General features: G+C 39.5%; 1 protein-coding gene across 1 annotated transcript in view; it reads left to right on the top strand.

Moving 5' to 3' along the window:
• Positions 1 to 14,405, top strand: part of LOC101853365 (vacuolar protein sorting-associated protein 13D) — a gene marked incomplete in the record, with an annotated part of 111,492 nt that extends 97,087 nt beyond the window's left edge. The window contains 9 exon segments of the mRNA XM_035971752.1: positions 1,080 to 1,213; positions 1,851 to 2,032; positions 2,505 to 2,578; positions 2,946 to 3,113; positions 3,642 to 3,848; positions 4,615 to 4,868; positions 6,098 to 6,267; positions 7,599 to 7,711; positions 9,906 to 14,405. Of these exon segments, the coding sequence (XP_035827645.1) occupies positions 1,080 to 1,213; positions 1,851 to 2,032; positions 2,505 to 2,578; positions 2,946 to 3,113; positions 3,642 to 3,848; positions 4,615 to 4,868; positions 6,098 to 6,267; positions 7,599 to 7,711; positions 9,906 to 9,998 (1,395 nt within the window).
• Positions 14,406 to 14,760: the final 355 nt, after the last annotated feature.

Genomic DNA, 14,760 nt, shown 5'->3' with positions numbered 1-14,760 from the left:
TGTGCTCTGGTGTGGTTTGCTTCTTCTTTTCTATCAAACATCTGGTCATGGGTGGTTGGTGTGTGCTCTGGTGTGGTTTGCTTCTTCTTTTCTATCAAACATCTGGTCGTGGGTGGTTGGTGTGTGCTCTGGTGTGGTCTGCTCCTTCTTTTCTATCAAACATCTGGTCATGGGTGGTTGGCGTGTGCTCTGCTGGTGTGGTTTGCTCCTTCTTTTCTATCAAACATCTGGTCGTGGGTGGTTGGCGTGTGCTCTGGTGTGGTTTGCTTCTTCTTTTCTATCAAACATCTGGTCGTGGGTGGTTGACGGGTGCTCTGGTGTGGTTTGCTTCTTCTTTCCTATCAAACATCTATCGTACTTATCTCCCCTTCTTCTTTTTTATGTTTGTTACTCTCTTGTAACACCTCTAATCTTCTGGCGTTCACATGATCTTATACAGTTGCGAGCGCAGTAAAACTCTACTAAAACTTTTTTTAAAAAACCATCTGTCGTACATATCTTTCGTCCTTCTTTTTTTGTGTATGTTACTCTCTTGTAACACATAATCTATTCTTCGGCATTTATATGACCTTATTGTGTTGAAAGTGCCGTAAAACTTTTACTAAAGCTAAAAAATTACTAAAACTAAGATGTTGTTGGTGGGGTTGTTTTTTTTTTTCTTTTGAGGTTGGTTTTTTTCCCTTTAGGGTCTGCTTGTTAAGGCTCTCAGCCTGTGCTGTAAGCTATGCTTGTTCTGTTGGGTGATCCTTTCCTTGAATAGTATTTTTCAGTATTATTATAAATAACAAGGGCACTTATAGTAATGGCACCATCATCCTTGGGGTAACTGTTAAGCTCTTTCCTATTGTTCTCAGAAAATGGGATTTCAATTCTCGAGTGGGACACTTTTAAAAATTTTTATTTTTAAAAAATTGCTTTTCTTTTTCAGCAGCACTTATACACATTTCCACAGATGTAAAAAAAAAACCCAAACCCAACACATTGTTATGTTGTTCCTTCTGCAGCAACTTACAAACCTCCTGGAGAGTGAGTAAGATAAAAAAAATTTTTTTTAATCCTTATGTTCTTTCTTTTGCCAGCATCTGTCCATCGCCACGAAACGAATGACTTTGCACATTGAGGAACAGCTGCTGTGGAAATTGCTGCAGTTGTCAGGGATGGGCAAGGATGAGAGGACAGTTCAGAAACCTGATGAGACCTATGATACACACAGGTCAGAGGTCATTGGGGTCATCTTAGACTGACTACTGGGCACAGCTGCTTTTTCGCTGAATTTGTAATGCAGTAATAGGACTTTGTAAAACACGCCGAGCCAACTTTTGAGTAATCAGTAGTTATTTTATTATGAGAAATATGTATTTCATGAGAAAGATATAAGGACAATTACGTGGCTTAGTGTATAGTGTTGACGATAGCCTCCTTTGTTGGCAGTAACACCAGAAATGTGTTTCTTCCATTGTATAGGATTTCTAAGTGTCTAATTTGTGGAAGGCAACAGTTTGAACTGGTTGAGTTGAATTCCAAAATAAACAAGAGACTGATAGACTTTTCATGTTAAATTTAATTGATGACGATAACCTTTTGTAAATTTTTTTCTGGGATGTGATAAGTCCTTTTAGAATTACTCGCCCACATTTTCATCGCTCAGACGACCTTTGGTGTAACCAACTTTTTGTATTGCCTCTGAAGTTTTCAGGCTGTACAGTCGGGTTTTTTTATTCCTCCTTTTTCATGCATTGCATTTTGGTGCTGCCTTTTTGGTAAAACATTTCTAGGACAACTGCTCCAACAAATGCCAACTTTTTTCTATGGCTTCCCAAGTGGTCAAGCCTGACATTTCTTCATTTCAGAGCTCTGTCTGCGGTCACATCTATCCAGTCCACCCGTTACTATTTTGGGAACATAAGACTGGCTGTCAATCGGGTGACGTTGAGCATGGTGACCTCCAGCAAGTTGACTCCTGACCTGAAGACCATCAAGAATGCGATGCCCATGACCATCATAGCCTTTGAGCAGGCCAACATAGACATGCGTGAGTGTGGGAGGAATGGGGGAAAAGGTTGTTACAAGTGACAAGGGGGGGGCAAGGCAGGGCAAGAATGGAATTACAGGGGTGTGTGTTTTTAAATGCATCCCCTTTAAGACTCACCATAACCCCCTTGACTTTACTTCTTTTTTTCAGATTTACCATTTCAGTATCCCAATGGCACGTATTGCATCCCCTTTGGTATATACTGCTACCATTCACATATTTTGCTTTTATTGACTGTCAAGTGTCCATTTGTTGCTGGAGGAATAAGAGAAAATGACATTACACACTTAGCCTAAGAATATAACATCTTATCTGATGAAGGCAGGAATGAATTTCATTTTTTTTCTTTCTTATTTTAAGTCAGAAGCCCTTTGCTTGATAAGGATGTCCCTTACTCAGATGTTATAAGCCTGTAACACTTTGTCTTGGAATTCATGGTTCATGTAATGTATTTCTTCCATGTCTGCCACAGATCCTTTTGAACAACATCATGTGTTTGAGACGGGGCCTTTCCTCATCAGTGAGATCATGAACCACTACAGAGAGGTGACAACTGCGCTTGCATTCCTATTATTGAACCAATCTCTGAAATGATATACTAACAAATATAGTAAATTCAAAGGTGACATGTTTTTATCATATCAATTTTGGGCTGGACTTTAAAAAGCCAGTATTTCCCTTGTAGATTTTGTATTGTGCCTTTTTTCTCACTAATAGTTGGAAATGTTTAGAGTTTAGATCATCATGACTTCTTTTCCCTTTGTTAAGACATGTTGATTTAAAAAAAAAATCCCTCTCCTCTCTCACTATCTCTTTTTTTTTGGTGTCTTTTGACGCTGCTCTTTTGAATGTATTTCTCAACTATTGTCTTATCTGTATCTTATCTCTCGTTTGTTCTACCTCACCCGTACAGGAGTTGATCAGCCAGGCAGCTAAGATCCTGGGCTCTGTGGACTTCTTGGGCAACCCCTTGGGTCTGGTCAATGACATCACAGAGGGCATCGCTGGCTTTGTCAAGGACGGGAACGTCAGTGGACTGTTGAAGAATGTCACTCACGGAGTCTCTAATTCTACAGCTAAGGTAATGCTTGTTACTCATGGTTTGGAATATGAAAATGAAAACTACAGGGGAGAAAATGGCCAAGTCCCATTTTGATGATTTTGAGAAAGTTTTCAAGTTTACAACCAAATAGTTTACTAATGCAGTTGCAAGCGCCGTAAAACTCTCACTAAACTAAACTAAAGAGTTGAAATCTGATCCCCTCTTTTTTTCATTGGAAAGTATTTATTTTCTCTCTGGAATGTTATATGTTGTTAAACTGTAGTGTTTTAAAGGCCTCATGGAATATTGCTGTCTAGTTTTACTCCTATACAAAAACACGACTGCTATCTTCTTCCTGTCGCACCCACTCTCCACCTCACAGGTTGTGAGTGGGTAGTGTGCTCTGGTATGGTTTGCTCTTTCTTTTCTATCAAACACCTATCATCTTTATCTCTCCTTCTTTTTTGTATTTGTTACTTTCTTGCAACACCTGTAATCTTCAGCATTTATGTGACCTAATTGTGTTGCAAGTGCCATAAAACTCTTACAAAAACCGAACTTTAACAGGTGGTGAGCTCTCTGTCTGACGGGATCAGCACAGTGGGTCTGGACGACGACCACAATCGCCGACGGGAGGCTCTACGTAACGTGACCACAGGCAGCAGCAGTGACCACCTGGTGGCCGGGATACGCGGCTTTGGCCACGGCATCTTTGGCGGGGTCACCTCGCTCCTGTCGCAGAGTATCACCGGGGCGCAGAACGAAGGGTTCGGGGTCAGTATAATCTTACGATTTTTTGTTAGTCTCTGTAGTCTTTTGCATGCAATGACAAAGAGCATGACTATTACACTACAGCCGCAAGTGAAGTGATGTTTTGTGTTCTTTGTGGTTAGCATCATTTGGAAACCGGCACTACTTAGGAAAACTTAATTTACAAATTAAAAGAAACATTGCTTTTTGTATCCTGTTGCTGCATTTCTAATTTGTTTTCTCTTCCTTTGAGTGAATTTCTTAACTTTTCAGGATGTAGGAACCTTTACATTCAATGTTTAGCTATACTTTTTATGTATATATTTTTATATCCTATTATGTTTGGATTTTTTAATCGTAGACCTGGTTTCTTGAACATGATTATGATGCAGATTTGGTTGCAAACATTTGAATACAAGTTTTGCAATGTCCATTTCTTCTCAGTTGTGCTTTATCTTCTCTGGATAAGTCTAGTTTAGTGTCACATTAATTTTTTTGTTTGAGTGAGTATTCTTGGAATAGGTTCTTTCCTATATGTGAGATTCATAAGCATTTTAGATACTACTATTCTTACGTTATTGAATGTTCAATTTTAAATTTCTTTAAGGGATGGTTAGCATTTGTTATTTCTCATTGTAAAAGCTCTGACTATAGTTGCACCCTGTACCCTTGTTAATTTCTTGTACATGTTAATAAAGGATTTAGTTTCTTGTCTCGTGGGGGATAAAGCTTTTGGTTGTTGGTCCTATGGTCCTGTAAGTCTCTCATGAGTGATTTGATTTTTTTTTAGGGTCTCATCAAAGGTGTGGGTAAGGGAGTACTTGGCACAGTGACAAAACCAGTGTCTGGTGTCCTTGACCTGACCTCCGGCCTGGCCAGCGCCCTTCGGGACAGCAGCACGCGGACCTCCCACCGTGGGCCGGCCCGACTGAGACTCCCGCGTTGCACACACGGGCCGGGCGGTCTTCTCGAGGCTTACTCTCAGGCCCAGGCGGACTCGCAGACGGTTCTGTACGAGCTGAATGGCAACGACTTCTCCGAGCAGTGAGTGGAAGATGTGCTCACTTATGCACTCACACACACACACTTAAACATACTGCTCAGTGGAAGATTCTACCATTTGCCACTTTGAAAAGTGACGCCTGGCGGAGTCTTACACTGAGCAGTCGATATGCACTTTCTCATCTCATTCTCTCTCACATGGTAATATCTCTCTCATATGCATATACACTTATACACACATGCACAAACACATACTCTTTCTCTTTTTCTTTCTGTGTGTGTGTCTGTCTGTCTGTCTGTCTGTCTCTCTCTCTTTCTCTCTCTCTCTCTCTCTCTCTCTCTCTCTCTCTCTCTCTCTCTCTCTCTCTCTCTCTCTCTCTCTCTCTCTCTCTCTCTCTCTCTCTCTCCTCCCCCCCCCCCTTCCTCCCTCACAGACACACACAGTTATGCACTTTATCACATATTTAACACTTTCTTTCTCCCTTTTTCTCTCACACACACACTTTTGTACAAACCTGATTTTGGGGAAAACATAGTGGTCACTTGTGCTTTGGCTCTTAGAAATAATATGTGAGGCATCGTGGTGAAATCAGGCGCTCATCAAAGTAATGAAATCAAAGAAAGGCATTTTTGCACCAGTTTTATCGAAATTTTGTTTTTTGGCTAAACACTTTTTATGTTCATATGAAAACACATTTCCATATAAATTTTACTGAAAACCCTTGTTTAAAGGCACAGAATATGTAATTTTCAGTTTTCAAGGACTCTTATGCTCTTGAAGTTACCAAACTTTGGCGGCCATTTTCTCACTTATTTTACTTCTGAAACCAGGCAACCCCACTTCCTTCAATCGCAAATATCTCCACTTCTATTTAAGATAAATGGACATTTTTTTCTTTGAAAGCAAGGCAAATGAATAAGCTTTTAGATGACACCAATAGCTCCATATGCCCAAAAATTGACGAACGCCTGGTTCCACTGCGTCATGACATATTTACTTAAAAGAAATTGAACAGATGGATGATGGGAAAAGACCTGAATAATATAGGGTTTTTTGTGTTATTTTTTTTTTAGAGCACCCAAACAGAAATGAGTGGCAAATCAGGGTCACCGATATCTGTTTCAGATCTGGCACCAGAAAAAGAGGAAGAAGAGAAGAAAAAGAAGATGAAGAAGAAGAAGATGTAGATCAAACATGATTGATGCGAATGAGTGTGCCAGGATGGCCCCGGCTTCCTGCCCTCTCTTACCGTGGATTTTTCTCTCCACAGCCTCATCGTGATGGAACAGCTGCGCTCAGACATGAGTGGCGAGGGAAACATGCACGTGCTCATCTCCAGTCGCCAGGTCTTCTTCTTGAACAAGCGACGTGCAAGTGCGGAGAACGTGGTCCTCAGCATAAAACACTCTGACATTCTGCAGTGTTCTAGTACTTTACTGGGTGGGTTGTCATCTCCTTTTTTTGGTTGTTTTTTGGGGGGGTTTTTTGTTTTTGTTATTGTAAATGTTTTACAAGGCTCACAACTGCATAAGGTCATATTAGTGCCTACTGAGCATTTTCAATTATGGTAGGAACCAATTTTTAATTTTGCGCGGGTGGTGGCCGAAACCTACTCTTATCAATTTTTGGACCTCATAGGGATCTTTAACGTGCGCAACTTGCACATGGAACCTTGGTGATTTTTTCTCCCTTATCCGAGATGGCTAGGTGTTTGATCTTACCTTCCCTAAGATCAGGGGTGTGGCTGAAAGACAGCAGTAAGAAGGAGCCGGGAGTTTTCATCACCACTCTTGTGCCTGGGACATGTATTATTGTATGTGTTGGCAGTTGGTTGAAAGTGGTCTCTTAACTGATTGGTGTATGGGCTTGCAATATATAAGCTTCCTAATGTGTTTACTACGCACTGTCTCACAAAGTGATTGTTTGGTGAGTGCTCTGATCTGGTTTGCTCCTTCTTTCTTATCAAACATTTATCGTCCTGATCTCTCCTCCTTTTTTATGTGTTTGTTACTCTCTTGTAACACTTCTAATCTTTGGCACTTATATGGCCTTATTGTGTTGCAATTGCCGTAAAATGTTTAGTAAAACTAAACTATCTCATAAAGTTATGAGCAGAATAAATGAGAACATGCCACTGCCACCATAAATACGAAATAAGAACATGCCTTAGCTAAGATAAATATATTAAAGGCCGAGTCAGTATCTAAATTGAAATGATCTAAATTGTATAGATGGGGGTGTGAAGACACCTTTATGTACATGCGTATGTCCATCTTTTGCAGCTTTCTATTTAGTTGTTCTCCCTTTATGTGAATGATAATAAACCAATGTCTCCATGCCAAGGACTTTTCACATGCTGGAATTATTTGCTGACAGAGATTGGTGGATTATCAAGAGCATGGGATGTGTGCTTGCTTGCTTTATGCTAAACAGCAGTAGAAGAAGGCATTGCTGACTCTGATAGTATTAAATTCAACTCGAAGAACTTGTTGCGAAATTTGATACTTTACTGTTACCTATCCACTAAATCCTGAAAAAAAACCCCCCAACAAAACAATAAAATGAAAGTTAATTATAGTACAAATGGACGGGGACTGGATTTCAGATATTGTATAAAGAACATTGGTGTCTTTCTAATCTCGCCCAACAACGCATAGTGATAGTTGTGTTGCTTTGACCATAAGTGACTTTTGACCTGTTGATTTGACCATAAGTGACTTTTGACGCGTTGATATGACCATTAGTGACCTTTGATGTGGTGTCATTCCCAGAGGGAAAGTATTACGTGGAGCTGACCCGTAAGACAAGTGTGAACAGTGACCACTCCAGCACCAGCCTCAACAGACCACGTGTCCGGTGTGAGAAACAGACTATTGCCCAAAAGGTAGGTCTATAACCAATGCTACTGCTGCAGCTTGAGTGTATATGTGATTTGGATTTTTCTTAAAAAGGGAAGTATCTAGCATTTTTGCTTAACTCTTTATTTCAGGGGGGGGGGGGGGGGGGGGGGGTAAACCCACTTGCTGGGGCCAGTTTTTGGTACTAAATCTAAAAATGACAAAATTATCACTAAATTGGTGATTAAATCAAAACAAGTAAACCTATTTCGATAGTTCTTGATCTAATGAATGAAATACTGATAAAAGAGAACTGTTTTTGGCAACTGCCGAAAATTAGTTTGATGTCAAAGTCGTCGTAAGGAAATGCGCCTGAGCTACTCGGCTCATCGGCACAGTGGTTGCGACAACAAGCCGCAGGAGATAAAGAGTTAATATTATACAATCTGAGATCAGCCCTTTTTACCTTGGGGGGGGGTCTATGGACGCATTGTTAGTAAGGGAGTGAGTTCAGTTTTCTGTTGGTTTTTCTTGGGGGGGGGGAGAGAGTGATTCACTTGTACCCACCTGGCTTGCCTCGAGCTGGGGTAAAAAATAGCTCATAACTTACATAAGTTAACGCACTCACTTTAGACGCACAGAATGCCCAAAATACTTAACACGCCAAAATGAAATTTTCCTTAGGTTTTACCTAAGATGCTTTACTAGAATATTTGAGGGATAGGAAACATGAGAGGAGAGAAAATAATCTAATTCTTTGTTGGACAGCGAGCGGCCCTTGTTAGGCTTTATTTTCAGGGCTCTGAGGTCAGACCAATAGCTTTGTTTGTCAAGATCTGTTTTCTATTTTCACATTCTTTGTTGCTTATACCTCAAATGAAACTAGAAACATGATTTATTCACTTTTACATGCTCAAAAATGGCCTTTGCACATCTTTTTGTAATTTGAATTTTAAATTTTCTTGTCACCTTGCTTCATTTTGTTCATGTTTTCTTCTCAATATTTAACAACTCTAATTGTTTTTGTTTTTTATGGGGGATTTTTTCCAGATTAAAGGACATTTAACTTTTTATATCCTTAGGGACATTTTATATCTTTTTGAAAACCTGGAAACATAAGATGTGGGCTTGTGTAGTTCATACTATACTTGCTACATCTGTTCTTGTAGACTAGCCTTGTCCAGCGCACAGGCCCTTCATAAATGCAAGTAAGTTGGGCGAAATGAGTGGATTTAGCTGTTTGATTTGCCCTCAGTGGTAATACAAGTTAAACACCTAAACATGAAAATCTCCATTTCAAAAACAGAAGTTATGAAGGTCAGCAGAAACTCATGGAAACTCTGCATCCTTATTGATGGAACACAACCCCTACAAGTAGAGGAATTTAAATATTTGGGAAGCATCTTCATACAAGATGGGCGTTTGGACAAAGAAATAGATACAAGAACTGTGAAGGCAAATGCAGTGACCTACCAGCTAGTACCCCTGCTCAGTCTCAAGAACATCCCAACTGAAGTGAAATCCCAGCTCATCAATAGCATCTTCATACCAACTTTAACATACCTGTGCCAAACATGGTCTCTAAACAAGGCACAAGAAAGAAAAATCAAAGCATGCGGAATGAGGTGTCTCCGCAAAACCATCATCGTCACCAGCAGAGACTGCATAAGAAACGAAACCATACGACTACAGACCGGAATACCACCAGTAATAAAATTCATAGAGCGTCAAAGAGTCATATGGTTTGGACATCTAACCAGAATGCCCGAAAATCAACTAGCGACTAGAGCTTACAACACTCGAAAATCGGGCTTCAAATCAAGAGGGAAACCAAGAAAGACCTGGCTGGACGCGGTTAAAAAGGTCCTGGAACAACATAACATATCTAACATATCTATCACAGACACTACACACCTAGCACAGGACCGAAACCTGCACCTCCCCTTGACATCCTAAGGATACCAGAGGAAGGAAAAAGTAAAAATAAAAGTAAGATAGTATAAGTGACAGTAACTCCCATGCCATTTGAAAATCTTGTGTTGTTTCATACGGAACATCATGAAAAAACATTCTAGTTGTGTACATGATGTTAAACCCATATAATTGTTAAGCTCAGACTTTATATTTTCCCATCTCCTCATAAGACAAGATGTCTTTGTTTGGTGGTTTTTTTATGTTTTCATCTCCTCGTTAGACAAGTTGGTCTTGTTCACCGTAATTTTGGTTTTCTCCTCTCCTCAGGTGACTCAAGAGATAAAGTATGCTAAGAATCTTTTCGATGAGCGAGCTCAAACCCTGGAGGAGGAAGACTCTGACGATGACGGCGAGTGGTGATCTGGTGCAGGGATCACTATGCGAGTGGTGGTGGTGTGCACAGCTCACTATAAGAATGGGGGATTGTGTGCACAGCTCACTATGGGAATGGTGATCGTGAACACTGTTCATCCCTGCTGACTTTTTTACCTTTCAAAAGATTTGGCTTTTGCCCCTCGAGGATATCCCTAATTTTTTTTCTTTTTCTGTATCACCTTCGTGACCTTCTTGTATGCTAGTGCAGGAGATATTGGGCACTGATGTGATGTTCCCGCATGACTATTGGATGTTCAAGGGTTAATCTATCTACAGACAGCTGACGTGTACATTACCAGCATTATCCTCAGGGCACTGAAGGCACCTCTGGATGGTCCAAAGATTTCCTTGTCTGGGAAATAAATTCCTTCTTGAAAAACTAATTATATTTAATAAATCACTCATGCTTTGAAGAGAACTTTTTAGTTCTTTACGTCGACTTGGATTTTGACTACAGAGCTGCACTCATTGACCCTGAATGTCCCAGGGGACTCCAATGATGGCAGGACAAGAGGATTATTGGTGAGGTGTGTGACATACAAAGAGATTCTGCCAAAAAAGGACAAATCCTTTTATTTAAAAAAAACCACATTGACTGTATAAATTTTGAATTTTTCCCCACGTATGAGATTTTATGAAGAATTTTGTATATCTTCACTGATGACCATTGTCTTTTTGCTTCTTCTTGCTTGTCTGCTCACCTGTCTTAAGTATGCAGTTACTGTTTTGTCTAGTGCAGAACTTGTACAAATTTTGTTATCATCTGACTGATGAACAAATTGTGAGCAATGAGTTGATGACATGATTGAATATCTGATGTGCGTAATTGCTTACTGTGTGTATGTATGTGCATGCATGGTCAAGAACTGTATTGAGTACATTTTTTAAAACTTCTGTCTGGTGTCCCCTACTTGCCTTAAAGTGCTGTGCCCTACCCACATGCCCCATATCTTAAGTATTGCTCTTACTTATGTTTACATGTTCTATTGCTTTCTTTCTTATTAGTGCAATCATGATTGTGTCAGTTTAAGCAACTGAATCAATAACAGCATGCTTTTATGAATATGCCCAAGAAACAAAGCTGTAATTGTGATGATTAACTGAAAATAATTTTTGAAATCACAGATAGATGGAGATGGGGAAGGGATTTAAAATTTTTGCATCGGAGTGGTTGTGAGATAGATTTATAAGGACCTTTGAATGATGGTTGTAACTGTCATTCCATTCATTTGGAGGATTTTTGTCCTCTTTGAAATTTAACGTCACGTCCTTACTTGAGAATTTACATGGGGAGGAAGGCACCTTTAGAAGCATGGTAGTGTGTTTGCCTTTATTTTGTGAAAAGTCTGGACTTGCATGCATCCATTATTCTGAGGTGGTGAATCTCCTTTCTTTATCTTTGTCCATCTCACTTATTGCTTATTGAATTGTAAGCACAAATAATGTTCAATCAAATGAGAAAAACTCAATCCAGACGAGGTAGAGATTTGAAAAGGCTGTCTCTCATTTTGACTATTTCTGTGGAGTATGTGCAGAATGTAGGAAAGCACGAAGGTCTCAGTACTGAGGCCTGACAAACCTGTTCCCTACCTCAGCCCACTGACTTTCTTTGCCCTGTTCGAGGGTAAATGATGCTGCTAATTATTTTGCTAAATGTTTCCTTACAGTATGTTTGCCTGTATTACCAACCTTAACTTCCACAATGTAGCAACCGACCAGCATGTGCTACAGGTATGACCTTGTGTTCTGACGCAAAAACCAATTCAGCATGGCTCCAAAATTTGAGACAGTTGAAGGACATTTGGAGTTAAACTGTACCAAAATGGCAATAGGACTGTAACTGCAAAATCGTGCGGATTAAGGTTAGTGAATTCCCTTGTTATCAAAAGACTTGGGCTTGTGCACAAGTAACAAGTAGGGCCTATTGAACACACGTCTTCCTAGGACGTCTCCTCTGTACAAGATCCCCAGCTACTTAAACCGTGGTTCGGGTGCATCACGCCGACATTTTCATTTGTGTTATATCTAAGCAGTCCTGATGCCAAGAGTATAACAGAGTAGATTTGCTATTCCTTTCTTTCATAAAGATTTTCTTCTGCTGTATATAAATGACCAATGTTTATGTGTCTTGATCATGATTTCCTGTGCTTGGACATCATGAAATGTTCAGCATACAAACAATCATTCCTTCAGTAGCAGCTGCAGATATCCATGCTCTTATCAATGTTCTGAGTGTGTTTCTTTTTGGTCTTTGAGTATCTTCTTTGGTCATAATATTGATGCATGATGCTTTTTAACAGTCATGTATTCGTTCGGTACTCTCTTGCACAATAAGACTTGCACACATTGATAATGGTGTCATTTTTCTACCCTTTTTTTTCTTTTTTTACATTGGCAATGGGTTATGTCAAATATTTCTGTGTGTCTGTGGATGTTGATGGGTTACTTTTTATTTGTGTTTATATACATTATATGTACATTGTAACGACTGACTTTTCTGTGGCTGAGACTGAATAAAAGGTTATGGTGATGTCTTCTCCACTTTCAGCTCTCAGGGAAAACCACAAGCCATATGTGTATGCGTCTGTGTGTGCGTCTGTGTATGTATTTGTGGATGTGAGGTCATCTTCTGTGAGGTAGCCTTATAAGTTATGCGCTCATGTGAGTGCCTTGACAAAGATGTGCTTTTTATTTCAATGCTCCTTCAAACGTATGCAGTCCTCCAAGGTATATATATATTACTTCTGTCATAATATTTGTGTGTGCTACATTGCTCTAAATATTAACTTTCTTAGTTCAGCTAGTGGGAGGAGTTTTCTGTTTTATAAATGGAAGCAGTGCAACAGTAGCGGCTTCGTTTGTCCCACGTCACAGACTAAAGGAGTTGCTGGACACATTGTATTGACCAAGGGTCTTCTCATTTTTAGCTCAGTGTGTGTGTGTGTGGGTGTTTATGTGTGTATGTCAGTGTGAAAAACTGATGATCAGGACCGAAGGTGCCCGTGAGTGGCAAATATTGTTGTGAGTTCACAAACTGATTTGTCAATACATTTGTATTGAAGCTTTTATCAGCCATCATTGAGTAACTCCTGTCTGAGGCAAGGGGATGAGGAAGGCTAGTGAAAACTCGAAATTACAAGATTTGTAAACGTGTGTTGTGTACACATTAAACAAAACTCTGCGAGGGACACGCCCCCATGCTAGATCTCATTTCCGCTTATCCTGCAATTTTGATCTATGTAAAATTATCACAGCAGTGAAATGAGTGTGTAACCATCACCATGATCACTGGTGTCTGTTTGAGGTCTGGTATTTGAAGGAAAAAAAGAAGAAGGATTTTTGTACTTCTCACTTAAAATTATGACATATTGTAGCTCATTGAAGGGGTTGTTGTAGTCTTCAGTTACATTTTTTTCCTACTAGAGAATAATGGTAGGAAGGAGACGCTTAATGTAGAAGTGATAGACGTGTATGCTCACTCTTTTTTCCCTACGTTTTGTTTTATTTCTGAATTTGTGACGACAAAGAGATGTGTTTTGCTCATTTACCTCAAAGCCTTATTCTCTGGAGCTTATATCACAAAAAACAGTTGTATATATGAAAGCTTAAATACAAGAAATCTAAACAATGTAGATTTTTTGTGTTCATGCTTTTATGCAACTTTTAAAAAATTTTCTCAAATGATCCAACCTCTAGCAGCTTCAATAGCTCATCTTTCTTGATTTTCTTGTTGAGAAGTACACAGTACATACAATCTGGTCGTAAGAAAAATTTGGTCCATATTTGCCATATATCACATCTATATTGTAAATATATATCATGTGCGTGTATGTGTGCCTTCTATTATTATGTACATGTTAAGCTCTTTCGTTTGGTTTTGTTGTTGCATTTAGTCTTTTCATTGAAGGGAAAATATATTGTTTTGCTTTCTGTCAAAATGACTGTCCGTTCCCTGGACTATGCATGTGCAGCACAATATTTTCGCCAAGGTTTACATGGTATGGTGTGGGTATCACATGACATAATGGTCAACATTTGGATTTAGTTGACTCTGCTCCAGTTCAGCTAGCCTACTTACAACTTAAAGTTTTAGATCTTGTTTTGTTTTGTGGGGGTCATTTTTCGTTTTGTTTTGCGTTTTAGTGACATTTGTTCGCTCCTGATGTATATTTTACTTGTGATTCACAGCTGTTGTGCATTTTGATTTCAGTTTTCTTCCATGAATCTAACAAGATAAGTCTTTGCAGTCACAAGAAATGGATTCTTTTTCAGCCATATCCAAATGGCAAGGGATCTGTTTGTGCCCTTGTTTCTTTCATGGATCATCTTCTCTTTAACCACTGTAATGTTGATGTTGTTGGGCTTTTTGGGCTAGCCATTTATTTATTAACAGCACAGAAGCTGTGGGTGTAACGGGAAACATTTGAACTGTCTCTGCCTAAAGGAAAGCTGAGGCTGTTTTGTGGATTCCTACATCTGAATGTGTGTTTGCACATATGAACACACACACACACACAACCTGTGTCTGTGGTGTAGCGGTTAATTGCTTTCCATTGCTCACAGGAGACCTGAGTTCGATTTTCATATGGGGAGAATTTGTATGGAGTAACTTTTTCTCCTTGGATACTGTTTCCCTCTAAGTCTAAGTAGTCTAAGCCCAGGTTGGCCCTGACACCCACCTATTCTAAATGATCTAAATTGTTAAATTGTATCGTTGGGGACACTAAAAACACCAACTTAATGATTT

The sequence above is a fragment of the Aplysia californica genome, unplaced genomic scaffold (assembly GCF_000002075.1).
Source record: "Aplysia californica isolate F4 #8 unplaced genomic scaffold, AplCal3.0 scaffold00019, whole genome shotgun sequence".
Classification (NCBI taxonomy): Eukaryota; Metazoa; Mollusca; class Gastropoda; order Aplysiida; family Aplysiidae; genus Aplysia; species Aplysia californica.
This window is presented reverse-complemented; position numbering and strand designations above follow the sequence as displayed.